This window comes from Penicillium roqueforti, assembly GCF_015533775.1.
Source record: "Penicillium roqueforti strain LCP96 04111 chromosome Unknown scaffold_17, whole genome shotgun sequence".
Classification (NCBI taxonomy): Eukaryota; Fungi; Ascomycota; class Eurotiomycetes; order Eurotiales; family Aspergillaceae; genus Penicillium; species Penicillium roqueforti.
Genome location: NW_024067581.1, coordinates 222,090 through 248,018, shown reverse-complemented (window position 1 = coordinate 248,018; position 25,929 = coordinate 222,090). Strand labels below are relative to the sequence as shown.

Sequence of the window (25,929 nt, the reverse complement as noted above, 5' to 3'; positions counted from 1 at the left end):
AAGATGAAGAGATGGATCAAGGTATTTGTTCGTATAACAGTCGTTGCCCTCGCATGACAGGTGTTCGGTCCAGCCAGTCGATTGGGGAGAACTATAAACCTACTCCAGTCTCCTGGAGTGTGTTGGGTTTCTTTTTCCCATACCGACTGGCTGGCTGTTCTGAGATTATACTGTCAAAACTTGATCTAGACAATACTAGCGAAAGGACATGCGTGACTTTGATTGTTCCCCTGTTTTGTGTTTTGTGTCTGGCTCTACTCACACTGCTGCTTTCCGTTCAATTGAATACATAGGTTGAACGGAGAACAGCATGGGTAGAGTAGAGCTGGATGCGTTCTCTCTTGGCATGCTGACCCAATTGAAGTATTTCAATAGCTTGATATTTCTGCCATCATGTCTACCGACAAGATCACTTTTTTGACCAACTGGTACGCTGACATTGTTCCAGAATCCGAGCTTCCGGGCTTCCCGTGCTCGATCTTGTAGTTCGACTTGGCTAAGTTTTTTTTTTTTCTCAAAGGCACGCGACCCCGTACCACGCCCCCCTCTACCTCGCCCAGGCCAGAGGCTACTTCAAGGATGAAGGTCTCAAGGTCGCTCTGCTCGAGCCTAATGACCCCTCCGATGTCACCGAGATCATCGGAAGCGGCAAGGTCGACATGGGCTTCAAGGCCATGATTCACACCCTGGCGGTTCGTATACATTCCCCGCAGATGATAGTCACCCCAACCATACTAATACCACGTTCAGGCCAAGGCCCGCAACTTCCCCGTGACCTCCATCGGCTCCCTCCTCGACGAGCCCTTCACCGGAGTCGTGTACCTGAAGTCCAGCGGTATCACCGAGGACTTCCGCTCGCTGAAAGGCAAGCGAATCGGATACGTTGGCGAGTTCGGCAAGGTATGAATTCCCTCCCTCACACTCAATTCCAAACAAACCCTAACAATCAACCCCAGATCCAAATCGACGAACTCACCAAGTACTACGGCATGACCGCCGACGACTACACAGCCGTGCGGTGCGGAATGAACATAACCAAAGCCATCATCCAAGGCACAATCGACGCCGGTATCGGTCTCGAGAACGTGCAGATGGTCGAACTGGAAGAATGGCTCGCCGGCCAGAACCGACCCCGCAGCGACGTCCAGATGCTGCGCATCGACCAGCTCGCCGAGCTGGGCTGCTGCTGCTTCTGCTCGATCCTGTACATCGCGAACGACGCCTTCATCGCCGCGAACCCGGAGAAGGTGGCTGCATTCATGCGCGCCGTCAAGCGCGCCACGGACGACGTCCTCGCTGATCCTGCGGCGGCGTACGCCGAGTACATTGACGTCAAGCCGATCATGGGCACGGATGTCAACCGCAAGATCTTTGAGCGGTCGTTTGCTTACTTCTCGCGCGATCTGAAGAATGTTCAGCGGGACTGGACTAAGGTTACCAACTATGGAAAGAGACTTCGCATCTTGGACGCGGACTTCGTCGCGAACTACACCAATAAGTTCCTTTCTTGGGGTCTGGATGCTGACTCTACTGATCCTATTGGTGATCAGAAGCGCATGGCTGCACTTCAGCAGGAGGTTGCTGCTGATGGTGGTTTCAAGCGTCTTGAGGTTAAGGCTTCCGCTTAACTTTGCCTTGGGCTTTTAATGCCGATGGCACTTCTTGGAGATTTTTGTCCTAGGCTTCACTCTTTAGCCTCCATTACTCGAGTCAAATTGAAACTCGCTATATTGGTATCACTTTTGCTGTAAACAATGTGGCGAAAATCCAGTCATTCTGGGGACGTAGAGTACAACAGGGAAGAATAATTGGCATCCTGCGAACATCCTTTGATGACGTAGGATGCTAATAATTTGGATATTTTCTTTTGATCCTCCCAGGCAATATTTCTAGGCAAATTTCAGAATGAAATACCCAGCAGTAAGTATACTACCAAAAGTCTACAAACCGACATTTCGAATATAACCTGTTAGAAACAAAACCATGTTGAGATGTGTCGATAGTATCGTGAATCTTGTTTGCAAGATCGTAAACATCAGTCATTATCATGTCTCATAACATGAGTCGTGATCAAGGCACAGTGGAGACCCTAATTGCCTGATCGATCAAGCATAGCTCGCAGCCGGCTCTCCGCGGACTGCAAAGCAGGACTGGATTCCGGCCCAGCGATAGTGGCAGCCCACTTCAGCCACCCAATGAGGGATTGGATGATTTCCGGACCCGAGCTTTCCCCGCCGAGAGCGGACTGCGGGAGAATATTGGATTCGGAGGATCCATCATTTGCAATCGCCTCTAGATGAACCTCCGAAACAACAGCCGGTGTCGCCATCTGATATGACTGCTGTTTACCACTGCCAGCAGCAGCATTCTTCGCAAGTAGATCACGTCCATTATGCTTGGGTCTTGATGCGAATTCGCGCGTGAAAGGGGTCGCTGGTATGACCGGGGCGATAGGCACAATAGTTTCCGCTGCGGAGTCCATGCCCGGAGAAAATGGAGAATGGGGCTGCTGAGTTATTTGGTCAAGTGTACCACTCTGCTCCTGCATAGATGCAGTATGCCGCAGGTTTTCCAGATACCGATGAAAGGAGAATGGATGCATATCCTGAGCTGAATCAGTCGGACTAGCGTCCTCGTCGACAATGACCGGATTGCTGTCATCGGCACGTCGTTCCTCACTCGGCCCGGCCTCCTCGACCGGTCCCAGCGCACTCGACGGAGCACAGATCTCACCCAAAGGCGCGATGTGGCTCCCGTACTCGTTGGAAAGACTCAGCTTGCTCCGCCCACAAATCTCAGCAATGGAATCCAGAGTGCCACGGATATCAGGCTCGATGGCCTGCAGTATACTCTCAATACTGAAGTCCTTATCCGTCGGGAATATGACATCAGACTGGGACGGGCGCGTGGGAGGCGAGCTCCTCGAGCTGGAAAACGAGAGGAACCGACGCGAGGGCATAGTAGACCGTCGTGTAGATCTATTCTGCGCATCGCCCGAATACGCCCTGACTAGCACAGGGCCTCTATCAGGTGTCGACAAGCGCCGGGCAGAGGGATTATCGACTCGAATAGGACGGGATGCAGGCCTCGGGGTACCGTTTAGTTGGCGCAAAGCCGTAGCACGATATGCAGCGGTGGGGTCTTCGGCGATGGACTGGTACCGTTGGTTTGTCTGGTGTGAGGGGTCGACGGCGGGCACAACTTGAGAAGCATGGGATAGGGATCGTAGTCGGGGCCATGCTTGTCGAGGTAGGGAAGACGAAGGCCTTGTACTGGGCAATGTCTCCGACTCCATCTTCTGTACCGGTTGCGGTAGCGCACAGCTACGTGTAATGCAGGAGACAGCGCAGACACCGACCCCGCTCTGGGAGGGGACAGGACTTTGAGAGGGTTAGGTTTCGCATGTATCCACGTCGGATGCGCAATGCATATTCACCGACATGCGTTGAGTGTTTTGTCTGATGTAAATCATCCGAGGGGTGGACAGCTTCCCTGATGACCACCAAAGCTGTCAATGTGGTTCAGGCACCTCAGGTACACTATGCAAAAAAAGCCAAAAATAGGATGGCTCTGCCGCGAGTCGAACGCGGGACCCCCCCGTTTGCACCATTATGATACGAGCGGGATGCCTTAACCACTGGGCCACAAAGCCAAACTGATAATGAATTTTCCAAACATGAAGATGACACGCTCAACAGGCATGTAAGCTATATCGAGGCATAGACACCACCACGTTTCCCAAGTGTTCCTTCATCATTGCTCACGCTCTGCCCGGAACGCACCATGAATCGGTTCCAAGTATGAACCCATGTGACTCAAATTGGTACCTCGTCTAACCGACCTATAGTTCGGCGACTCCGACGGGTCCTCCTCCGACTTCGATGAAGACCCATCTGGTCTCCCCTTCCCGGAACCGCTATCTCGCACCTCATTCCTCGCCCCTGACTTCGATCCGGCCAATTTCCTCTCGTCATTGACAAACCGACATCAAAGCCTCGAGGATCTGCGACAGGAATTGCGGGGACTGGAGCAATTCTTGAACAAGGAGCTGTTGGATCTTGTCAATGAGAACTACCAGGACTTTCTCTCGTTGGGCAGCGCGCTCCGCGGAGGAGAGGAGAAAGTCGAAGGTGTAAAAGTCGGCGTACTTTCTTTCCAGCGCGACGTCAAGGCTATACGGGACAAGGTCGAGGCGCGACGCCAGGAAGTGGAAGAGCTGTTGAACGAAAAGCGGCGACTACGAAAGAACACCGACATTGGCAAAGACCTGCTGGACTATGCAGATCGGGTGGAGGAGTTGGAACACCGTTTGATGATTGAGGACAAGTCATCGCAAGAACATGCCACATCGGACGAATCAGATACAGAGTCCGATTTGTACGGCGGCGAGAGTGAAGACAGCGAGGATTATGAGCTAGCAGATGGCACACCTGCAATTTCATTAAAGAGGATGGAACGTCATGCGCAGAAATTTGTCTATTTGACCTCGATAGCTGCCCGGGTCGGCGAGAAGCATCCCTTCCTGCTTGCGCAGCAACCACGAGTCGCAAAGATCAAGTCTACAGTGCTCCTGGATCTCAAAACTGCCTTGGAGCAGGCCACGGCAGGTGGTAAACAGGGCAAACGTGACGCTAGAACAATGGCAGTTCTGCGCCTCTACGAGCTTATGGGTGAGGACGTCAGTGCCGTTGCCGCGCTGAAGAACCTCAAGCTGTAAAAACAACGTGCATGTTCCTGGAAATTGGCAATCGGCACTGGCTTGCATACATAGCGTCGGCGTTTCGTCTTATAAAGTTCTAGTTCAACAATGATACCATGATACACCATGTCCTTTCCTAATAAAACAATAAATTTGTACACGCCAAAGGATATAAGAAAATTGAGTATGTTACATGCCGGCCAAGGCGGAGGTTGGGGGAGAGGCGTCAGAGCGGAACTCGCCGCTGAGTGAGAATCCGGGTCCGTTCGTCGAGCTCAGTACCTGATGGTGTTGTTAGAGATTTTTCCACAAGAAGGATCAATTAAGTACTCACCACCTCGTAGACCTCCTTGTTGACACGGTCGGTCAGCGCGGAAGCATCCTTCTTAATCTGGTCAAGGGTCACGCGCATGTTGTCGCGCAATTGTTCTGGAGAGAAGCCCAATTGCCCGATGGGCAGACGGATAACAGCATCACGCTCTCTGTACACAGTACCACCACGGAGCATCTCCACTCGCGCAGCCACATCTTCCACAACGGTACCAGTCTTCGCACTGGGCATCAAACCGCGAGGACCGAGGATACGACCCAGCGCGGCCTTGTTCAATGCCGGCAAACTGTCCGGGTGAGCGAGACAGCGATCAAACTCAATAGTGCCTGCCTTGACGGCGTCGAACACTTCTTGTTCACCGACGAGAACGGCACCAGCAGCAAGCGCTTCCTTAGCCGCTTTCGAACCGGGAGGACAGATGACACAGATGCGGGATTCGGTCTGGACGGCGTGCGGGAATCGGAGCATGTTACGGATGACGGGACCATCGCGCTTTGTCCGCAGTCGGATGTGCAGCTCGTATTTTTGAACGGTGGGTTCGCGACCGACTTCGATGGCCCGGATATACCTGCAGAAAGGAAGGTGTCAATTGATGGCCCGCTATTGGCTGGCATCTGTGTCCAGTACATACCGCATAGCATCACACAGTGAATACTGCGGCATATCCTTCAAATTGGCTTGCCGGAACTCCTGGGGTGCTTTGCGGCTCTTGGTAGGCTGCTCCTTCCCCTTCTTTGGTTTGTGCTTGAGACCTCGGACCTGCTGGAAAGTCGAGAGAACGGGAGCGATTGATGAATTTCGCAGCGGATTCCGGCATGATGATAGGATTCCTCGTGCCGCACTGGGCAGTACCGAGCCGGAGGACGACATGTTGGCAAGCGTTGATTTGAGCTGATCGGCTGGATGAAGCAATTGTTTTCTGCCGGAAAGCAGTCGGGGTCGGAGAAATGTGGCTCCGGACGGGGACTGTAGATAATGACTCCCCCGCCAGAAATTCACATTGCTCCTAACACTACACTTCTGCGCCATGTCTGAATACGAGTTGAAAGTGGCCACTCGTGGCAACCAGGCGGCAACTCTGCCTGCGGTTCTCATCGTCACCTCCATCAATGAGGCCCGTCCCACCCCCGTGATCAACATCACATATGAGGACACTGCTCTTCTCCAGGATGGCGACAAGGCCATCGTGCAGCTCACTAGTGGTTCCAACTCTGTCTTTGGTACTGCCAATGTCATCCAGGAACTTACTAAGCACTTCCCTTTCCTGACTGGCAAAGATTCCAAGGTGGTGAGTTGAGTCACTACCCCGCGGTCGAGTCTTTTTTTTGGAACCGAAATAACCCTAACACTATTCCTCGCAATAGGAGACTGAGTGGATCTCTCAATTGGATTCCCTGACCATCCTGGATTTCAAGGCCCTCGATCCCGTGCTTCAGCGCCTTGATACTCACCTCCTCATGCGCTCGTTCGTGGTCGGATACTCTCTGTCGACCCCCGACATTGCCCTTTGGGGTGCTATCCGAGGCAATCGTGTCGCCACTGCGGCCGTGAAGAAGGGATCCCTTGTGAACCTTACCCGCTGGTTTAGGTTCATTGAGGAGCTTTGCCCCTGGGCTCCCGCCGCTGTGGAATCCATGAACGCAGTTGCTAAGGAGAAGAAGGTGGCCAAGTCTAAGGAGGGCGCCAGTTACGACATTGCGCTCAAGAACACCGAGAACGGTGTCGTTACCCGATTCCCTCCCGAGCCTTCGTGAGTTGGGACCCAATTCTTGTTTGGTCTATCTGAGACTAATATCGTTCGCTCTAATGTAGTGGATACCTCCACATTGGTCACGCCAAGGCCGCTCTTCTCAACGACTATTTTGCGCATGAGAAGTACAACGGTACTATGCTTCTGAGGTTGGTTGAAGACAAATAGCAAACAAAACCAAGGACCCTGAACTGACTTGTACTAGATTCGACGACACCAACCCCTCGAACGAGAAGCAAGAGTTCGAGGATGCCATCGTGGAGGACCTTGCGCTCATGGGCATCAAGCCTAACAAGTTGACTTACACTAGTGACTACTTCGACGAGTTGTACGCCTACTGTATCCAGATCATCAAACAGGGCGACGCCTACGCAGATGATACCGATAAAGAAACCATGGCTGCCCAGAGATGGGACGGATTGCCTAGCAAGCGTCGGGATCTTTCCCCCGAGGAAAGCTTGGCGCATCTTGAGGATATGAAGAACAGCACCCCAGAGGGTCTTCGTTGGTGCATCCGTGCTAAGATCTCCTACGACTGCCCCAATAAGGCCATGCGTGATCCGGTCATCTACCGATGCAACCCAACACCTCACCACCGCACCGGCAGTAAATGGAAGATCTACCCGACTTACGACTTTGCCTGCCCTATCGTTGATTCGATGGAGGGTGTCACCCACGCTCTGCGTACTATCGAGTACCGCGATCGTAACCCCCAGTACCAGTGGATGCTGGATACTATGAAGCTGCGCAACGTGCAGGTGTGGGATTTCGCCCGCATGAACTTCGTCCGCACCCTCCTCTCTAAGCGTAAGCTCACCAAGCTGGTCGAGACTGGTCTCGTTTGGGGCTGGGATGATCCCCGCTTCCCCACCATTCGCGGTATCCGTCGCCGCGGTATGACCATTCCTGCTCTCCGGGAATTCATCCTTAAGCAGGGCCCCTCCAAGGCTGTGACCAACTTCGACTGGGGTCTTATCTGGGCTACCAACAAGAAATACATTGATCCTATTGCCCCACGCCACACCGCGATCTTCACCAAGAACGTTGTGAAGACCACTGTGATTGGTGGCCCTGCTACCCCTTACAGCGAGCAAAAGCCTAAGCACATTAAGAACGCCGCCGTCGGTATGAAGAAGGTTGTCTACAGCAGCTCGATCATTCTCGAGCAGGAGGATGTCAAGCTCTTCAAGCCGGACGAGGAGATCACTCTTATGAACTGGGGCAATGCCATCGTGCGCAAGATCACAACGAACCCCGAGACCGGCATCATTACCGATCTTGAGCTCGAGCTGCACATGGCTGGCGATGTCAAGAAGACCGAGAAGAAGGTGACTTGGCTTGCTACCGAGGGACAGGACCTAGTTCCTGTCGAGTTGGTCGACTTTGACCACTTGTTGACCAAGGATTCTCTCGGTGAGGATGACGTCCTGGAGGACTTCCTCAACCTGCACACCGAGTTCCGTGAGGCGGGTCTGGCCGACTGCAACGTCGCTGATCTCAAGGAGAGCGATATCATTCAGTTCGACCGTAAGGGCTACTACCGCGTGGACCGTGCTTACTCCCCTGGTAAGCCTGCAGTCTTCTTCAATATTCCTTCCGGCAAGACCAAATAGATACTGTGTCAGTTATGCTTGAATCATGTTTTATGAGTGATCCATGATAAGAAGAATGAAAGATTGTTTATACGCTTCCACTTGCGTTCAGTAAAATGAATCTAGATCCTCTGTGCATCTACGAAGGGCTACCTTGGGCGAAAGGGCACCTGGTGGCATTATCCAGGTGCTTTTTTTGTTAGGGCATTCGGATGGGATTTGAATGCAGGTAAAGGTCATCGGATGATACCATACCCGCTCTGGGTGGGTAGTTCGGGGAGTTCTGGGAAGCGTTGTAATGGCGCGTGTAGGGCTGAACAGGGTCACGTGTGGCCGAGCTCCACTGCAACGATCTCGCTAGCAAGTTGCTCATAACCATCTTATACTTTCGGTTCGATTTCCGACCATATGATTTCTTTTGACGAATCAGAAAAATTGGCGTGGAATGGATGTAAACTCCGCCGGCCGGCTGTCAGCGGAATGGATGCGCATGACGTCGCAGGTTACCTGCTGCTTCAGTTGACATCCGGACAGCCGCTCGCCCTCTACAGCAGAAACGGGCCTAGTTCATTCGTTCACCTATGCTTGATTGAGCACCCCGGATCTTTCTGGTTCATAGCTTCGAATGGTATTATAGCTACGGTGTTCAACGCCCAATGCGTGTCCCGCCATAGCTGGATGCACTGATCGATGATCATCTCCGCATAAGACCTTTGATGCCTGTAGGAACATCAGTATAGCACAAGGTCCTACAGCCGCAGACACACGACCTGGACCCCTTTCCCATCGTCGTGATGTCCCTCGCCGAGGAAACATCTTCCACGATCCATAGGTGAATGCCCTTGTCTCGAAGTCAATTCGGGTACCTGCTTGGACCACTAGCTTCTTTCGATCTTAGAGCCGACTATGATGTTATGGGCTTTATCTAGATTGGTCGAACCAATGTTCTATGCATCAAGACCCAGCGGGAGTTCTTCGGGTTATCCGCGGCTCGTCCCTTTCGAGACCTGGTTCCCCGGCTTTTGGTCCCTGGTTTCATCATCCTTCAAGTACCGAGTACAAAGACCAAAACAATGAGCATACATGCGAGATGTCTCTCCCGAGGGCTTCCTGGCTCGACGTCAGCATGATTTCTTTTGGATCTTTTCGCTACGCTACCTAGCTACTTCTCTTCTTTTCTACTCCAGATAAAATTGCACTCATCTTCAATACTTGACATCCCGCAGGTGCCGAACTGCGAATATAACATTGGAAAAGTTCATTTTTTCTTTAGTATCATTGTTGTTCATTTTCATATTCCCCTTTTGCTTCGTGCATTCATTTTCGTTATCAGATCTTGTCTCCTGAAAGGTATGTGCCTATCTGGTTTGTTTGTACCGGAAGGACTATGATCTGATTTATAAAGCCAAACATGTCCGGCGACGGTCAAGCCGAACGTGCCGAGACTCGCCGCCGGAGCTCACGTATCTCCCGGGCATCTCTGAGCGGGGACTACAACAGTCTGGACGAGTATGGCAAGCTTGTCAAGTACGTTTCGACGTTCCGGGATGCTGCGGCGGATCAACAACAGGGCGAATTGGTCGAGAAACGAGTCTGGTATGCCCCGTGGAAGAAGCATCAGGTCCGCGTCAAAAAGGTCGAGGGGGAGGTTGGCAAGTTTCCCGATGATTGGACCATGACGGATGTCCGAGAGGGGCTTTCTAGCCATGAAGTGCCAATCCGTCGGCGTCGGGCTGGTTGGAACGAGATGACATCCGAGAAGGAAAATCCTATTGCTAAGATTCTTTCTTACTTCCAAGGACCAATTCTCTACGGTGAGTGCATATAACTCCTCCCTTGGTTACCGCACTGACTGGAGCATAGTCATGGAATTGGCTGTTCTGCTTGCTGCTGGTCTAGAGGACTGGATTGATTTTGGTGTGATCATTGGTATCCTGTGTCTGAACGCGGCAGTGGGCTGGTATCAGGAGAAGCAGGCTGCGGATATTGTTGCGAGTCTCAAGGGTGATATTGCCCTGCGTGCGCAGGTCATTCGTGACAGTACTCAACAAGAATGTCTTGCTCGGGAGTTGGTTCCAGGCGATGTAGTAAGTCTATTTTGGATGAGCTGGAACATTGGTATACGCAAACTTCTTATCAATCATTTAGGTCATCGTCGGTGAAGGTCAAGTCGTGCCTGCGGACTCCAGAGTCATCTGTGATGTCAAGGATGAACATGGCTGGGAAGAGTTCAACCAGCTTCAAGAGCAGGGTATGCTCGGTGGAGGGTCCGAGTCTGATGAAGAGGAAGACCCAACCAATACCGATAAGGGTAAGGGCGAAGACGGAGAAGGCGGAGAAGGCGAGATCAAGGCCAAGGAAAAAGACGAACACCAGGCGAAGAAGGCTCGCAGACGTGGCTATCCTATTTTAGCTTGTGATCACTCTGCTATCACGGGCGAGTCGCTAGCTGTGGATCGTTACATGGGAGATATGATCTTCTATACAACTGGCTGTAAGCGTGGCAAGGCCTATGCTGTCGTTCAAACGCCTGCGACCACTTCCTTCGTTGGCCGCACTGCAACTATGGTGCAATCTGCTAAAGGCGCTGGTCACTTCGAACTTGTCATGGACAATATTGGAACATCTCTCTTGATTCTCGTTATGGCCTGGATCCTTGCTGCATGGATCGGTGGATTCTTCCGTCATATTCCTATCGCTTCACCTGGTCAGCAGACTTTGCTTCACTACACTCTGTCTTTGTTGATCATTGGTGTACCTGTCGGTTTACCTGTTGTGACCACTACCACCATGGCTGTCGGTGCTGCCTATCTGGCAAAGAAGAAAGCTATTGTGCAAAAGCTGACTGCAATTGAATCCCTGGCCGTAAGTCTGCGTCAAATTGGACTATTATGAGATACTGACAGCGAATTAGGGTGTCGATATTCTGTGTTCGGATAAGACGGGTACACTCACGGCAAACAAACTGAGTATTCGTGATCCTTATGTAGCTGAAGGCGTCGACGTGGACTGGATGTTTGCCGTTGCTGCTCTCGCGTCATCGCACAATATTGAATCTCTCGATCCGATTGATAAAGTGACAATTTTGGCGCTTAGACAATATCCAAGAGCACGAGAAATCCTGCGACGGGGTTGGTCAACCGAAACTTTCACGCCCTTTGACCCGGTTTCAAAACGCATTGTCACTATTGCCACCTGTGACGGTATTCGGTATACCTGCACCAAAGGCGCTCCGAAAGCCGTGCTTCAATTGACAAGCTGCTCTAAGGAGACAGCTGACTTATACAAGGCCAAAGCCCAAGAATTTGCGCATCGAGGCTTCCGCTCTCTCGGTATTGCTGTTCAGAAAGAAGGCGAAGATTGGGCTCTGCTTGGAATGCTCCCTATGTTTGATCCGCCCCGAGAAGATACCGCTCAAACTATCAGCGAAGCGCAGAATCTCGGTATTAGCGTGAAGATGCTTACCGGTGATGCTATTGCTATTGCGAAAGAAACCTGCAAGATGTTGGCTTTGGGTACTAAGGTGTATAACTCAGACAAGCTAATCCACGGCGGTTTGAGCGGTGCCATGGCTAGTGATCTCGTTGAAAAAGCAGACGGCTTTGCCGAAGTGTTCCCGGAACACAAATACCAAGTCGTACAAATGCTACAAGAACGAGGGCACTTGACCGCTATGACCGGCGATGGTGTAAATGACGCACCATCTCTCAAAAAAGCCGATTGTGGCATCGCCGTCGAAGGTGCCTCGGAAGCCGCTCAGTCCGCAGCAGACATCGTGTTCCTCGAGCCTGGTCTTTCAACTATCATTGACTCTATTAAGGTCGCACGTCAAATCTTTCACCGCATGAAGTCATATATTCAATACCGCATTGCACTCTGCTTGCACCTTGAGATCTACCTCGTGACTTCGATGATCATCCTCAATGAAAGCATCCGTGTGGAGCTTATTGTCTTCCTGGCATTGTTCGCCGATCTTGCGACCGTTGCAGTTGCCTATGACCATGCATCATTCGAGCTGCGACCTGTGGAATGGCAACTTCCCAAAATCTGGGTCATTTCCTGCCTTCTTGGTGTGCTTCTCGCCATGGGTACGTGGGTTATCCGAGGAAGTATGTTCCTGAAGAACGGAGGCATTATCCAAAACTGGGGATCTATTCAAGAGGTCCTCTTTTTGGAAGTGGCACTCACAGAGAATTGGCTAATTTTCGTCACTCGCGGCATCGACACATGGCCATCAATCCACCTGGTAGTCGCTATCCTCGGCGTCGACGCTTTGGCTACGATCTACTGTCTGTTCGGTTGGTTTACCAACCAAACCATGCCAACCAAGCCCGCAGACCATTTTGTTGAGACCACAAATGGCTGGACCGATATCGTCACTGTTATTCGAATCTGGGGTTATTCGCTTGGTGTTTCGATTGTTATCGCTCTAGTATACTTCATCTTGAACAAGATTGAGTGGCTCGATAATCTGGGTCGTTCCAAGCGCGACAAGGGTGAGATCAGAATTGAGAACCTGCTTGCTCACTTGTCTCGTGTTACGGTTGAGTACGAGGAATCGGGCGCCACGAAGGGCCGGTTCTCCTTGGCTACAACCAAGGAGGAGGAGGAGGCTGAGTGAAGGGGTGGGATATCAAGTGGAAGGTATGATGTCCGGATCTTACTATCATTGGATGTTGAAAGTTGTCTTTCGTTCTGTTCCTGGCCTAATTAGGTATTGTCGATGGTGAACGTTATTATTATGGCGTGTTCTCGGGGGGCAACGTACAAGAGCACGAGGGTGTCTATGTTAATCTCTAATGTGTTGAATCTGCTTACAAGTATCCTAATGGCGCTCAAATACCTCTAGTTATCTCTTTTGAATTCAATCAGTTACTATAGATGGAAACCATATGATACCTGTCAGCTTGTAGATATATTTTGAGTCCAATCCAATAGTGTCTTCATTGTATGATCGCATTTGTGGAAGACACAAAGCAACAATAATGGTGCAATTTTCCAAGCTTCAAAGGGAAAGATTAAATAGGGTATCGAATAAAGGGTAAACAAGACATTAGATGAGTTGAAAGTAATAAGATCGAAGGGTATAAAGAAGGCAAAAGATTCAAAGGACAAAATGGGAGTGAATCGGGTCTAAATTGACCTCGAGTTCATCGTAAAAATTCCTTATATGCGCTCAACAGCCCAATCATGTGCATTCATTGCCAGAGAAACACAGCTCCCCAAGGCCTTGTTTATGGCGATGTCAGTTCTGGTCACAACCCCAAGCGCAGTTGCGCTGAGCATGTCAGAGATTGTTGGCTAGACCATGGGTGATACCGCTAGCAGCTTTGTTCGCCTTACGGAGGCCACCCAGCAGACCGAGAAGGTCGTTCCCGAGGATAGAGCCGAGGAGATTACTACCCGACTCATCATTTGGTCCATCGTCTGAATTATCGTCGTCGCTCGGCGAGTTAGGGCCACCATTCGAGGTGGGAGTCGCAGTTGTCTCCGCAGATGTGGTTGAGGAAGCCTTGGGCTTTGCGGTTGTAGTGACGATAGTAGTCGGTTTTGGTTGGGTAGTGGAAGCGACAGGCTTTTGCGTGGTGGTCGTAACGGTAGGCTTATGTTCTTTGGTGGTGGTGGTGGTGGTGGTGGTTGTTTCTTCAGCTCCCTTGTGCGAAGCAGAAGCAGATGAGGAGGAGGAGGATGAGTGTGAAGAGACGGGTGCATTGGAAGATGGCGAAGTCGTCGTCGTCGTCGTCGTCGTCGTTCTCGTAGTCGTGGTTGTGGTAGTTGTGGTGGTTGTCTTCGTTGGGTCAGTGGACGTAGAGGCAGATGCCGAGGTTGACACCGGGTCGGGCGACGACGAACCGGAATCATTCGCAGAACCTAAGCTTTCTCGCACGTCCTCGATAAATCCATCGTTTTCGTATGCCTGTGTGGCATCCCACATCATAACACCTCCGAAACTGTCGAACTTCTTCGTGTATTCAATCACCTTGGCCAACTCGGACGCCGGGATATACCCCGTGCTAGCTGCAGAAGTAAAGGCTGGGACGCCGACGATGACCTTTACATCTTTGTTCTGTGACACGGTCTTAGCCCAGGTGTCCCACTCCTCGAAGTTGTATTTGTTGCTTGAGCTGTCGGTGTTGAAATTGTTGACGCCGCAATAGTTATTATAGAACTGTACCCAGATAGCGTCAATGTAAACAGGACCGTTGAGGATCTCTTTGTCTGCCTCGTCAGGGTAGGGGCATTGCGGTGCCGATGTCAAGTAGAAATCCTGCTTGCTCTTATCCGCCTTCATCAGTGAGCGCAGCTCGTTGGCGAAGGGGGCCATGTGTTGGACATTGGCCTCAAAGTCCAAGTCGAACCCATCCAAGGCGGCGTCACCGAAGGGACGAAGAGCGGTTGAATTCTCTTTCTTGGGGCCAAAGGTCTCCCACATCAGCTTCGCACCGTCCTTGGCATCTTCGTCGGACTTGAAGCCGCCCTCGCTGTAGGTCGCTCCACCGATTGAAAGAAGGATCGTCTTGTTCTTCTTTTGGCACGTTTGGATGTCCTTCCTAGATCCTGTCAGCCGTCTAGAAATGGTCAGCGGACGGGATATGTTCTTACGCAATTGAAGGACAGTTCTTTAATTCTGTGCCTTCGAAGACATCGCAGTCCTTGCTGGTAACAGAGAAATCAATCTCTGGAGCGCCTCCTGGGCCGTTGACCATCATATTGAAGGCCATTGGTATCACCTATGCCATTTTGTTAGCCCATTGTTTTGAAAGCGTTCCTGATGACCTAGTTCCTACATCAATGTCCTCATCTAGAGGCTCGGGTTAGTTTGAACGACCACATTGAAGATATATCATTCACTCACTATCGCAGTAGTGTGCAAGAGGCTGCTGTGCCTGATCCCCCTTTCCATTGAATGAATTCTGGCCTTCAGTATGTCTCATGTAAGTACGAATTAATCCAAACCACCAACAAGCACATACCCCAGTAAACAACGATGTTGCTAGTCGAGTTTAAGTCCAGCTTCGCCTGTGCTCCTCCGAATGAAGCCAGCAAAATAGACCAAGCAAGAAGACACAGATACCGGCGCATAGTGACGAGCGCAGTACAGTATCTGCTCGCGTTAGATTAAGTAGGTATTAGGAAGAAATTAATATATGGGATTAGAGGATGTATAGGGACGGAAACGACAAAGGAGAGTCAGAACACCGATCCTCATCGTGAATGAGCATAGTGCATTGTTAAATACTATATACATATTTGTCCTTGTTATTTTCTAAAAAGAAATGTCCGCGTTCCTCATTCAAGTGGCTTGCTTACCCGGTGCCCGCAGCGCATGGTATGATCCAAATGTCCACGCTAACAATCGAAAAGGAGGTTCGGGGTCATTCCTTGGTCCCAAATAGATGGTTTGTGTAGGTAGTTTAGCCAGGTGAATATTTTGATTGGATTGTGGGGTGTTTCACGCGCCCTGGTGTGCATTCCAGTGTTGTTGTCGGGGGACTGAGGGCAGATCTAAGAATGCACCGAGGGATGAGCATGTGTGGATGTAAAGTTTAGTTCTAGGCCATCCTCATTTGACTCTGCTGCTATAGAGACCGTACCTATGCCTGGTAAACACGTCATATCCCTTGTCATCTGGGTGGTCATCTCGGTGGTCGTCATTATGTTGTAGTTGGTCGAACTATACTCCATTGGCCCTTTCAAGACGAACTGTTCACCTTGTGCTAAAATCCTTTAGCTTGTTGTTTCTGTCAAAGAATTAAGTTCTTGCTGAATTTTAGACTAGGTTTCTTTAAATAACAATTTTAAATGTAGAGCACCGTTGTGTAGAAGATTCAACCAGCCAATGCTCTTCAATATATATCAGCAAACCCAATACCACAACCTACATAACTGACAAACTTGAGTACGAAACATTCAGGCTTCGGCTTATCCGAACCTTTATTTGTCATGAATTCGATGCTATTCCCCTGCAGAATGCAACTACTATGTTGTACATATCACATCTAGATCAGTATTATTCCATTGGGTTAGCGTCAAATGCTACACGAGGGCATTCCCAGTTCATTTCGAACACCCAATTCCTGCAGGAATGCATCGGATCACTTACCGAAAGCCCGATTCATGGAAGTATAGCCGCAAATTTCCCAGAGGAATCGAGATTATTCTTACCGGTTCTACTTTTTGGTAAAATTCTTCGCCAACTCGTCGCTCGCGATGCATTCATTGTATCGCTGTCCGCAAGCCAACCATTTCGAATTTTTCGGCCGATGACAATTTTGAGTGGAAGACATTGTTTGAACAAAAGGTGAAAGTCTACCGTCTACCTAAGGACTGTTCATTGCGGTCTTCAGTTGTCGAAGTAGTTGTTGAAATAGTAGTTAAAGCAGTTGTTGGAGCAGTTTTTGGAGTAGTAGTTGGCGATGAGATCTCTCTTCTCGAGATTCTCGTCTCAACAAGGTAACAAGTCAAACGCACCTGCATCTTCTCCTTCTCCTCTCTCTTTTTCCTCCCATCTCCCCTATCCATCACATTTACCTCACCTTTCACATATCTGAGCTCTCTTTATCATCCTCAATTTACCGTCCAATCTTCCTCATTTCCTGTTTTTGATCTTCCTTTGGTGATCCGACCTGGTTACCCCAGTATCTCAGTGCAACATACGAGAGTCTTCATGTCGATGGACACCGGTTACAGTTTCATTGCCATGTGATACGCTGAAAGGTGTTATCGACGGTGCTCTCTGTGGTGTGAAAGAGGGTGCAACTATTACTCATTGCAAGCATAGGAGGAAATGACAGTAGAATGTAATAGACCTCTGATATCAAAGTGAAGTTCTTGCTAACGATTAAACAAAGAACTCAACAAAAAGATCACTGCTTTCCTGACCGACAAAGGGCAGCTCTACACAAAGGACGAATGGCTACAGCGCTACCCTGAGCCAACCGACTGAGGTTTCCTTTTGAAACAAGCAGGCTCGGATATGAGAGATGGCTTAGCAATGAAGTAGCGGCGGGGCCTTGACCTTATCCCATTGAAACGAATATTACGAATATGCATACAGGACCCCGATATCAAGGACCGTAACATTGTGCACGTCAATGCGGCATATATAGAATCTAGCTCTGGATGGTATTATGAGCAGATCTCTCTGCATACTGTTTATATCGTGACTTCTCCGTCTTCGAGGGCCAAGGAAGCTACCTCTTGATCCCAATGACTCGCTGGATAGCTTCATCATTGCTCATTGCCGAGTCAATAACACCAGCCACCTTGAGCACATCGACAACACCTCCAATAATCTTATCATCAACACCGCGGGTGGCATTAGTGAACTTAACATCCTTGAGCCACTCCGTTGCATCCTCCTCGACATAATTGCAACCGAGCTCACCAGTACCCAAAAGCTTCACAACATGTGCAGTATCAGCCTCGAAATCCTTGATTCCCTGATCCAGAGCCTGGAAGAGACTCTCCAATCGCTGATCTTTCTCGGGGTTAGGGAACAGCGCTGTAGAAGCGACAATCATCCAAGAAGGCCAAGGGGTGAAGATCTCGCCAATCTTCTTAAGCGGCGGGTTCGGTCTCTCAGCTGTAGGATGGAAGTATGGCTTCGTGGTAAATTCCTCCCACATGAAGAACTCAGCCGATGGGTTCGCAGCCTGGTCGGGCTTTGAGGCGTCGAGGCCAGACACACCATCCCGCAACGGCCCGAAGGGTCCCAGAGGGACGGTGGTCAAAGAGTCAGCTTTCCAGCCTTGCTGCTGCGCAAGAACGAAGGACATGATATGCGAGCCACTGTAGGCCAACATGTCAGTCTCCAAGCTATACTGTGCTCATGACTCATGTTGATAGCTTACCTTCCCAACCGGCTGACTCCAACCCTCTTGTCCTTCAGATCCGACACTCCCGTGATCTCGTCCCGATTGCGTCCGGTGACTATAGCCCAGCGCAGGGGGTTGTCTACCCAGTGGCCGACAACTTTGTATCCTCCATCTGCATCCGGGGATGTCTGACTCGCTTGCTGCTTCCCGGCTAAGCCTGCGACCCATCCCTCTGTCAAACCAATGGCGACGTCAATTTCATTGCCGCGGAGGGATGTGATCATATGGCCTGTCCCAGATGGGAAGGGAGTTGCGACGATTTTGAATGGGAGGGAAGAAACAGCCGGGGAACGGAGTGCGAGATGGAGTGGGGTTAGGTAGTGCTCTAGTAGACAAAGGCTTAGTGTTAGCTATATCCTGCCCGAGAGCAATAGAAGTGACTGGCAGGCTTCGTTGAGACAAAGGCTGTAGCATAGACACGGGAGTACTGTCTTGCATCTGATGCGGAAGCTGTGGGAAAGCTGACGTACCGGGCACGTAGCCAATGCGGACTGTGGGCAAGTCGGCCATTGTGTAAGACACAGCTGCACTATTGATTTGGAGAAGAACAAGCGGTAGATCTGAGGTTACTGGGGAAGACGTTGGCGCAGAAGTTCGAGCAGAGCAGTCGAAATGACGCGGGGCAAGCCCCTCACCAGGCGCGCAATCGGAGAATCACCGGGAAATGATTTTTTTTGAAACCATCATAGTATTCACATTATCTCATTCAAATTACAGATCTATAGTGCTGTTTTCCAATGCTACCTATCTACATAAATATGAAGTCTAGTCCAAGTTCATCATGCGAGTGTTTCAGTCCATGCGGATGTCCTTCTCGTGATGACCCCAGCGGTCATTCTCCATAGACTCGCTTGCAGCCTGGGAGTTGGAGCGGGAGTGAGAATCGGAGACAGGGAAATTGTGCGAGAGTGAGTTGGAGTGTGAGTGTGGGATAGCAAACGAGTTAGAGAGCGAGTTGGAGAGCGAGTGGGATGGTGTTTTAGATGGGGTGTTGCGAGTGAAGAAGTAGAACTGGAAGCCCAGGTAGAAGTCGCACACACACTGGAAGATACCACAGAGCTTGAACGCCCAGGGGATGGTCTCTGTGCTGTTGAAGAAGTAACTCATTTTCATAGTGTCACCGAGAATCCATGCCGCAATAACGGAGAATCGGAAGCCCTTGCACGAGCCGGATTGGTGGTTGGCGAGGATTTGAGGGATAGGGAGGATAGCTTCGACGGCGAGTCCGATGTAGCCAAGGAGGCTGATATAGAATCGCGATTGAGCGACCGGGGTAAGGTGGATGATGGTCAACATTCCGACGAAGTAGGCTAGACACATCCAATATCTTCGAAAATGGGTAATCAGCTTTGATCGCAGTGGTTGGAGATGCCGAGACTTACGGCTTGGTAGCCTTCCACTGCCAGAACTCATAAGGTCTTGAGGATGAACCATCGGAGTTACCGCCGCTGAAGGGTGTGTGCTCAATTCCATTTCTCACCCCGGCAGAGGGCCGATTATCGAGTGCAACCTTGAGCATCGTGATCTGCACCACGATCATGACAATTGCTTGCGTTAACAAAGTCCTTGAGTAGTACTCGCCGAACCAAAAGAAAATCCTAATAATGTTAACATGGAACTGCCGCCTCGAATATCAACCCGCTGCCGATCGGAATCTTACTTCAGAATCGACGAGATCAGCATAATCAAAGGAATGTCTAAGGAGAAGCCCGCCGAGCTTCTTGAGCGATGAATGCTGAAGATTTGGTCGGCATAGGATGTGACCGGAGAGCTTATAAGGCTGCACACGAGCATGATTAGCACTGGGAACCCGTGGGTCAGTCATTTACGACCACGTACAAGACAGGTGCGGCATAGTCAAAGGCGGCCTGGAAAAGAGACATGGCAGGGGGTATGCGCGGTCGCTATAAAATAAAAAAAGCAGTCGGGTCGGCGATTGCGTGTGGAGCCGCGTATTGTAAATATTCGCGACAAAGAAAAAGCTGTTGACAACCAAGAACTGAAGTCAAAGAGGGAAAAAAAGCGTAAGCTTCGGGACACACGACTGCATGCGGCTTGGCCTTTTTGCCGGGCGGCCGGCGGGTGCCCTGGATTATGTCAGCGTGCCGATCTCCACCCGCGGCAGGGACGTGGGGATGTTGTGGGTCATCTGTCGTTATGGTAACCAATCATAATAAAGGGACCTTATTAATCATCATTTGCCTATCTCGGACGCATAACTAACTATGACCGCGGAAACATACATAATCAAAGCTGTTACCCAAATTGGATACGGGACTACATCACGATGAATCGTCGATGTATGAATTCTAACCAAAACCCCGACTTGACATTCTCCTACCTCTTTCTCTACCTTTCCCATCTGATTTCACTAAGCGTTGGTCTCGCACGAACATCCAAAATGAGCAATCCCAGGGCGGAAGCCGCAAAGGAAATCGAGCTCCAAGAGCTTGAGCGTCAGCTTAAAAGGCGTCAATTGGAATTTGATGTGGAAAAGCATGAAATTACATTGGCACACAGCAAAAACAAACTTGAGAACCATGAGCTCAGAATCGAACTCCAAAATCAGGAGCTTAGAATCCAACACGACAGAGCTGAGCTCGAGAAGGAGGAATTTAAACTCAAGGAAAAGATAAAAGGTCTCCATGAAATTGAAACCGGACCCAATATAATCAGGCTGGAGATATCCAAGAAGTTCACGCGTGGTATGGAAGGCAGTTTGGAACACGAGATCAGACAGATTGGAGACATAAATGCCCTTCAGCGATGTCGATTTGAACTCTACATCTATGAACAAGACCTCGACGGCAAAGAAGATCGCCTGGCGGAGTTCCTCGACGTGGAGACTAGGCTCCGAGAGATCGCTCAACGGGAAATGCGCTGGGAATATTATCAGCTAAGTGGAGCGAGAGTTGAACAAGAGCTTAGCGAATCAAACAAAGAATATAAACGAGTTGAGCGCGAGTGGTGGACGATCCGGGACTCTTTCTCCGATGGGCCTTTGACCCGAGCTTTTGAGCTCTGGCGGGGAAATCCCAAATGGTACATGCATCGTGTTCTTCGAGAGGACTGCGCTAGGAGAGGAGGCTGCTGTGGACGTGAGTGTGGATGTTGCCTTGATCGCAAATTTATTGGTGATCGTCGCAAGCATGCAAATGGCCACTGCACTGTCGAATGTGGGTGTTGTCAGAAGGCCGGCAGCTTTGAGATTTCGGAGAACAAAAAGAATGAATTTTCAATCCGATATGCGGTCTCTCAGGATGGTAAGAAGAGCCACGACTTCACGGACATCAGATTGAAGACCCTCGAAATGCAAAACCAACACCTTCAACAGCAGCTTTCTGAAGAAGCAATGAAAGATACTGTGATGGGAAATGAGATTTCTGACGGCATAGTTGCCGAATACAAACGCTGCATAAATGAAGACACTCTCACCGACGACGAAGCCGAATTCACCGATGAGAGTGACGACGGCTGCCCTCCGGAAGAGGAAGAGGATCCGCACTATCGTCGGATCTCTCTGGCTTCAATCTGGGGATTGGTAGATGGTAACTTCGAGAACCCGTTTGACTTGATCGACGAAGAAATGATCTATGCTCCATGGCAGCTTGTGGGTCGTTCTGAATGGCCAAACCAGGACGAAAACGATTCGACGATGACAGAAACGGATTGGTAATTTCCAAATCACAGTGCTTTAATTATGTGGCTAGTTTTTGGTGGTATTAGGAGGCTTATTTGCTAACATTTATGGATGGCTGAGAATAATGATGAATCTTGAACTTGCTAGTTTCGAAAGGACAACTTTCTTTATTTTACTACACTTTTATTGCCTTGAGCACTAGATAATGCGGTATACCGAGTAGCTATTTCACTATAAAGAGGGACAAGCAATGATAAGTATCTCCTGTATGCTTATTATTTACGATATCATAGAAGTTGAGAACGAAAACAAAGGAACCTGAGGATGGGATTACATATAGAATTCATGTTTCTGCCGAAATGGTCTAGGTTTTTAATCATGGAAAAGGGAAAGCACAAAGATACGTAAATTCGTTCTGATTGAAGTTCTGTTGTGGTACGAAGCCTCTTCTTGGAATAGGGAATGAACCCATAGCCGCGAAAATGCATGCACTACAAACCGCTGAACCCTACCAACGTCGTCATGGCTTACAAGAAGAATCAATGGGATTAGAAGTAGGTGATTGAAGTTGAACAAGGCTAACCCACGGCACGCGGGCTTTTGTGACTCTGGCCGGGGTGACAGCGAGCCCAAGGAATTCATATGATTTTCTCTTCTAATCGACGTCAGTATGCCGCAAGTCATTCACGAATGATAGTCTCACCAAATGGTCACGTACGATATGAGCACGGAGCTTCACCACCTGAGGCTCGGTACTATCGAGGGTATCGAACTTTGGGCAGTAGGGACACTTGTAGGCGCAGCGAGGAATCGTCTAAGGCCAAGAAGATTGGCATCTTGGAATGGACTGTTTGGGCGTTTCCACTTACAATTAATGCGTGTTCCATCGGCCACTGGCTTGCCTGATGGGCATCACAAGCGCAGAGCTTCTTGCTCTCCTGACTGATAGAATCGGTTAGTTATATTCAACGGTTCAATTCAAACTGATTCTTACAGCCATTTGGTGGGCGGCACATCCCTGTTTGACTTCCAGTAATGACCATACATCCCGTAGAAAGGACTTGTAGGGCCAGGTTCGGTCGGCTGCGACTCAGATGGGGTTGTTGACGCATCGGTGGTCATGGTGGCGGTGGTGTGTTTCTCTTTGAGTGAGTTGATACCAACGAGAAGGGGCAAATTGAAAAAGTTTGAGATGTGGGAGACAGGAAAGTAAAAAGAGAACGGAAGGAACCAAGAGAGCAAACTGAAATCAGCACGAAACCGTTTGATATAGGATGGCACCTGCCTAAGAGGCTTGCGCTGGCTTAGATTGAAGACATCAGGAGCGTTTTATCGGACATATCGTAATATCAAAAAAACATCATCATAAATTCATTCCCGCCCACAAAGTATTTACAAAACATACTTGAATAGGGGTGACTTGTCTCCCATATCAAACAATTCTTCCTCCGTGTAGTTAACTCTTGCATCATCTGCAATCCTTGCCTTCTTTGCATTGCCCATCTTGTATGTCCATTCGAGGAACAAAGCTACCAAGAATCCAACCCCACCGAGTGCCAAACTGAGACCAAATCCAGTGGTGTACTTGGGACTCTCTTTCTCGATATACATGAAGCTACCCAGTATGCCACCGACATTGCCGACACAGTTCACTAGCGCGATGCCCATAGCCCGTCGAGACGCTGGGGCGATGTTGTTTGCATTCCAAGACGCAGCTCCTGGCTGAATGGGATAGATACCTATGACAGACAAGACGACTGCAAAGTATGCCACTCCTTTTTTTGCTTCCAGCGCCCCGTTCAGGGAGAGGATAATAGAATAGGCTACTACGACAAATACCATGGGGATGCAGACAAATGGCATTCGCCAATAGAAGCGATCGGACAACCGTGCAAACACGATGGCAGATATTGCGCCGGCAATGTATGGAGGGGCGGAAGTGAGCTGGGCATTTGTGGAGCTGAATCCCATGGCTTTGGTGATAGTCGGGAGGGTGAACTTGGTACCTGAGTGGAAATTTAATTAGCCCAATGTCTCGAATCGGATTTGAACAACGGTTACCGTAAGACAAGGCCGATTGGCAGAATAAAAGGTAGGCTTGCACATATATCCTCCAGTTCATCAGGACCACCTTGAGGTCTCTCCACTTGAAACCCGACTCCCTAGTACTAGTTCCTCCTTGCTTGACGAACATTGAAAGCTCCAGGTAGCGAATTTCTTCAGGGGATAGCCAGCGCTTGGCTAAAGCCGGGGTGTCGATGAGAAGGAAGAAACAGGCAACACCTAGTACCACACTAGCAAGACCTTCCAGAATGAAGATCCACCGCCACCCCTCAAGTCCAGCAATACCGTCCATCTTGGCAATAGCGGCAGCCAACAGGCCGGAAAATGCACCGGAGAGCGCACTGGCACAGTAGAAATATGAGATACGAAGCGCCAATTCCCTAGGCATGTACCAGTAGGAGCAAAGGTAAATAGCACCAGGGAAGAAACCAGCCCTATAAGGATTTTAGAATGCGAAGCAGAAAGGGGTTCATCATTGTCACTCACTCAAGAGCACCAAGTAGGACTCGGGTGGTCATAAGACCAGCAAAGTTCTGGACCAGACCCGTGCATGTCATGACAATACCCCAGGCCGAGACAAGAAGTCCAAGGTACACCGAAGGACGCTTGAACCTTTTGAGAAGGATGTTACTGGGGACTTCCAACACGACGTAGGGAATGAAGACCAAATTGGGAGCCATTACACATCAGTTACAAAAGAGTTGGCTGTAGGAAATGAACTTACATATAGACAGTACAGTATTATACTGCAACCCAGTCATCTTGAGATCTTGGACCATGCCTTCGATTTTGGCATTGCCGATATTCGCACGATCAATGTGGCAAATCAAGTATAACACTGCGAGCATGGGAATCAGACGCTTATCGACCTGTACACAGAGTCAGGTGGATATTCATGAGAATGGCTAGTATTTCCACCTTATGGAAGACTCTTTTTCGTTTGTCCTCCGGATAGTTGTTATAGAAATCTGCATCCTCGGGGGTCAAACCGACGACACGAAAGTCTCCAATCTGAGTGACAAGAGAAGGCTTGAGAATGTGTTCGACATGAGCAGTTTGATCGACAATCTCGACATCGTCTTTTCCGATAGAGCCGCGGTTCATAGCTGTGGATTGGTAGTATACAATCGTTGCTACCACGCTCGAGGGTCCTGTACTTATAGAGTCTCGTCAACCAAACGAGGGATATAGCTAGTTATATCATGTCGGTTATCCTAAATAGAATGACGGAATGATTTCAGATGCCATTGTTTACCCCAGTCTTGGCGTCTACGTTCCAATAGCCAAGAAATGCGGGGAAGCTTGGCATTGAAGGGCGTGATCCAGTGACTCCCAGAAGTATGTGGGGGCGACCAATAGTGGTCTTTGCCAAGGTGAGCTTGTAAATAGGCATCCAGTCAGAGTCCGACCTGCTGCGGAAAGCACGGACAACCACTGTGGGTTGGCATGCGGGGTGTGCAATGATGAGCCTTTCTCCGGCCTTGCTCTGGGCCTTCTCCAGGTCTTCTCCAGGCCTTTCTCCGGACCTTTATCCGGTACATCTGCTCCAATCTCCTTCGGGCATATGGTAAGCTGCGACATATTTCACATTTCTGGCCGGAAAGGAGGGCATTCGAGCTTGATTGGATGTTTCCACCAAGAAGCCCTATGTTAACTTGGCATGATATAGTGCTCAATGTCGTGTCTGCTCAAGAATCCTGTCTCAAGCTGCAACAAGAGAGATGCACATGAATGCGTTAGAATTTCATATCGTTCTATTGGTGGGAAATATGGTTGTGCACGAGCCGTAGTATAATCAAGACCACCAGAATTCCGCACATGGCTTGGGCTGGTCATTCGATAGCTTGACTCGCCTGGCCCGCTTCGGACAAGGCGATAGGAAGATCGAAAGCATCAAAGAAACTCTAAATAAACTCGGCAGCGGTTGGCACCACAGCCCGGCGCGAGGACAAACTTTTAGCATTGAGGTTGCATA

General features: G+C 49.8%; 11 protein-coding genes across 11 annotated transcripts; 5 read left to right on the top strand and 6 right to left on the bottom strand.

Annotated features, from left to right (window-relative positions):
- Positions 1-393: 393 nt before the first annotated feature.
- On the top strand, positions 394-1,628 carry LCP9604111_6457 (NMT1/THI5 family protein; the record flags this gene model as incomplete). Its single annotated transcript, XM_039074380.1, has 4 exons — positions 394-428; positions 521-692; positions 751-900; positions 957-1,628. The coding sequence occupies 4 exons, from the start codon at positions 394-396 to the stop codon at positions 1,626-1,628; spliced, it is 1,029 nt and encodes a 342-aa protein (XP_038927507.1).
- Positions 1,629-2,089: 461 nt separating this feature from the next.
- LCP9604111_6456 (uncharacterized protein) lies at positions 2,090-3,295 on the bottom strand (the record flags this gene model as incomplete). Its single annotated transcript, XM_039074379.1, has 1 exon — positions 2,090-3,295. The coding sequence occupies one exon, from the start codon at positions 3,293-3,295 to the stop codon at positions 2,090-2,092; it is 1,206 nt and encodes a 401-aa protein (XP_038927506.1).
- A 488-nt stretch (positions 3,296-3,783) lies between these two features.
- On the top strand, positions 3,784-4,717 carry LCP9604111_6455 (COG2 family protein; the record flags this gene model as incomplete). Its single annotated transcript, XM_039074378.1, has 2 exons — positions 3,784-3,798; positions 3,848-4,717. 2 exons carry the CDS (start codon positions 3,784-3,786, stop codon positions 4,715-4,717), a joined length of 885 nt encoding a protein of 294 aa, XP_038927505.1.
- Positions 4,718-4,888: 171 nt separating this feature from the next.
- On the bottom strand, positions 4,889-5,900 carry LCP9604111_6454 (mitochondrial 54S ribosomal protein uL1m; the record flags this gene model as incomplete). Its single annotated transcript, XM_039074377.1, has 3 exons — positions 4,889-4,981; positions 5,034-5,598; positions 5,662-5,900. The coding sequence occupies 3 exons, from the start codon at positions 5,898-5,900 to the stop codon at positions 4,889-4,891; spliced, it is 897 nt and encodes a 298-aa protein (XP_038927504.1).
- A 157-nt stretch (positions 5,901-6,057) lies between these two features.
- LCP9604111_6453 (glutamate--tRNA ligase GUS1) lies at positions 6,058-8,393 on the top strand (the record flags this gene model as incomplete). The annotated part of the gene is made up of 4 exons (XM_039074376.1): positions 6,058-6,318; positions 6,395-6,780; positions 6,843-6,929; positions 6,986-8,393. The coding sequence occupies 4 exons, from the start codon at positions 6,058-6,060 to the stop codon at positions 8,391-8,393; spliced, it is 2,142 nt and encodes a 713-aa protein (XP_038927503.1).
- Positions 8,394-9,783: 1,390 nt separating this feature from the next.
- On the top strand, positions 9,784-12,993 carry LCP9604111_6452 (putative plasma membrane H(+)ATPase; the record flags this gene model as incomplete). The annotated part of the gene is made up of 4 exons (XM_039074375.1): positions 9,784-10,186; positions 10,236-10,459; positions 10,521-11,237; positions 11,287-12,993. The coding sequence occupies 4 exons, from the start codon at positions 9,784-9,786 to the stop codon at positions 12,991-12,993; spliced, it is 3,051 nt and encodes a 1,016-aa protein (XP_038927502.1).
- A 666-nt stretch (positions 12,994-13,659) lies between these two features.
- On the bottom strand, positions 13,660-15,455 carry LCP9604111_6451 (glycoside hydrolase family 18 protein; the record flags this gene model as incomplete). The annotated part of the gene is made up of 5 exons (XM_039074374.1): positions 13,660-14,923; positions 14,976-15,103; positions 15,161-15,174; positions 15,229-15,291; positions 15,347-15,455. 5 exons carry the CDS (start codon positions 15,453-15,455, stop codon positions 13,660-13,662), a joined length of 1,578 nt encoding a protein of 525 aa, XP_038927501.1.
- A 2,111-nt stretch (positions 15,456-17,566) lies between these two features.
- On the bottom strand, positions 17,567-18,760 carry LCP9604111_6450 (uncharacterized protein; the record flags this gene model as incomplete). The annotated part of the gene is made up of 3 exons (XM_039074373.1): positions 17,567-18,164; positions 18,227-18,575; positions 18,721-18,760. 3 exons carry the CDS (start codon positions 18,758-18,760, stop codon positions 17,567-17,569), a joined length of 987 nt encoding a protein of 328 aa, XP_038927500.1.
- Positions 18,761-19,042: 282 nt separating this feature from the next.
- On the bottom strand, positions 19,043-20,133 carry LCP9604111_6449 (PQ-loop repeat-containing protein; the record flags this gene model as incomplete). The annotated part of the gene is made up of 4 exons (XM_039074371.1): positions 19,043-19,577; positions 19,633-19,848; positions 19,911-20,030; positions 20,090-20,133. 4 exons carry the CDS (start codon positions 20,131-20,133, stop codon positions 19,043-19,045), a joined length of 915 nt encoding a protein of 304 aa, XP_038927499.1.
- A 518-nt stretch (positions 20,134-20,651) lies between these two features.
- LCP9604111_6448 (uncharacterized protein) lies at positions 20,652-21,926 on the top strand (the record flags this gene model as incomplete). Its single annotated transcript, XM_039074370.1, has 1 exon — positions 20,652-21,926. One exon carries the CDS (start codon positions 20,652-20,654, stop codon positions 21,924-21,926), a length of 1,275 nt encoding a protein of 424 aa, XP_038927498.1.
- A 484-nt stretch (positions 21,927-22,410) lies between these two features.
- LCP9604111_6447 (uncharacterized protein) lies at positions 22,411-25,058 on the bottom strand (the record flags this gene model as incomplete). Its single annotated transcript, XM_039074369.1, has 9 exons — positions 22,411-22,545; positions 22,609-22,704; positions 22,760-22,832; positions 22,885-23,193; positions 23,296-23,896; positions 23,952-24,388; positions 24,441-24,591; positions 24,679-24,823; positions 24,873-25,058. 9 exons carry the CDS (start codon positions 25,056-25,058, stop codon positions 22,411-22,413), a joined length of 2,133 nt encoding a protein of 710 aa, XP_038927497.1.
- Between the last annotated feature and the right edge of the window lie 871 nt (positions 25,059-25,929).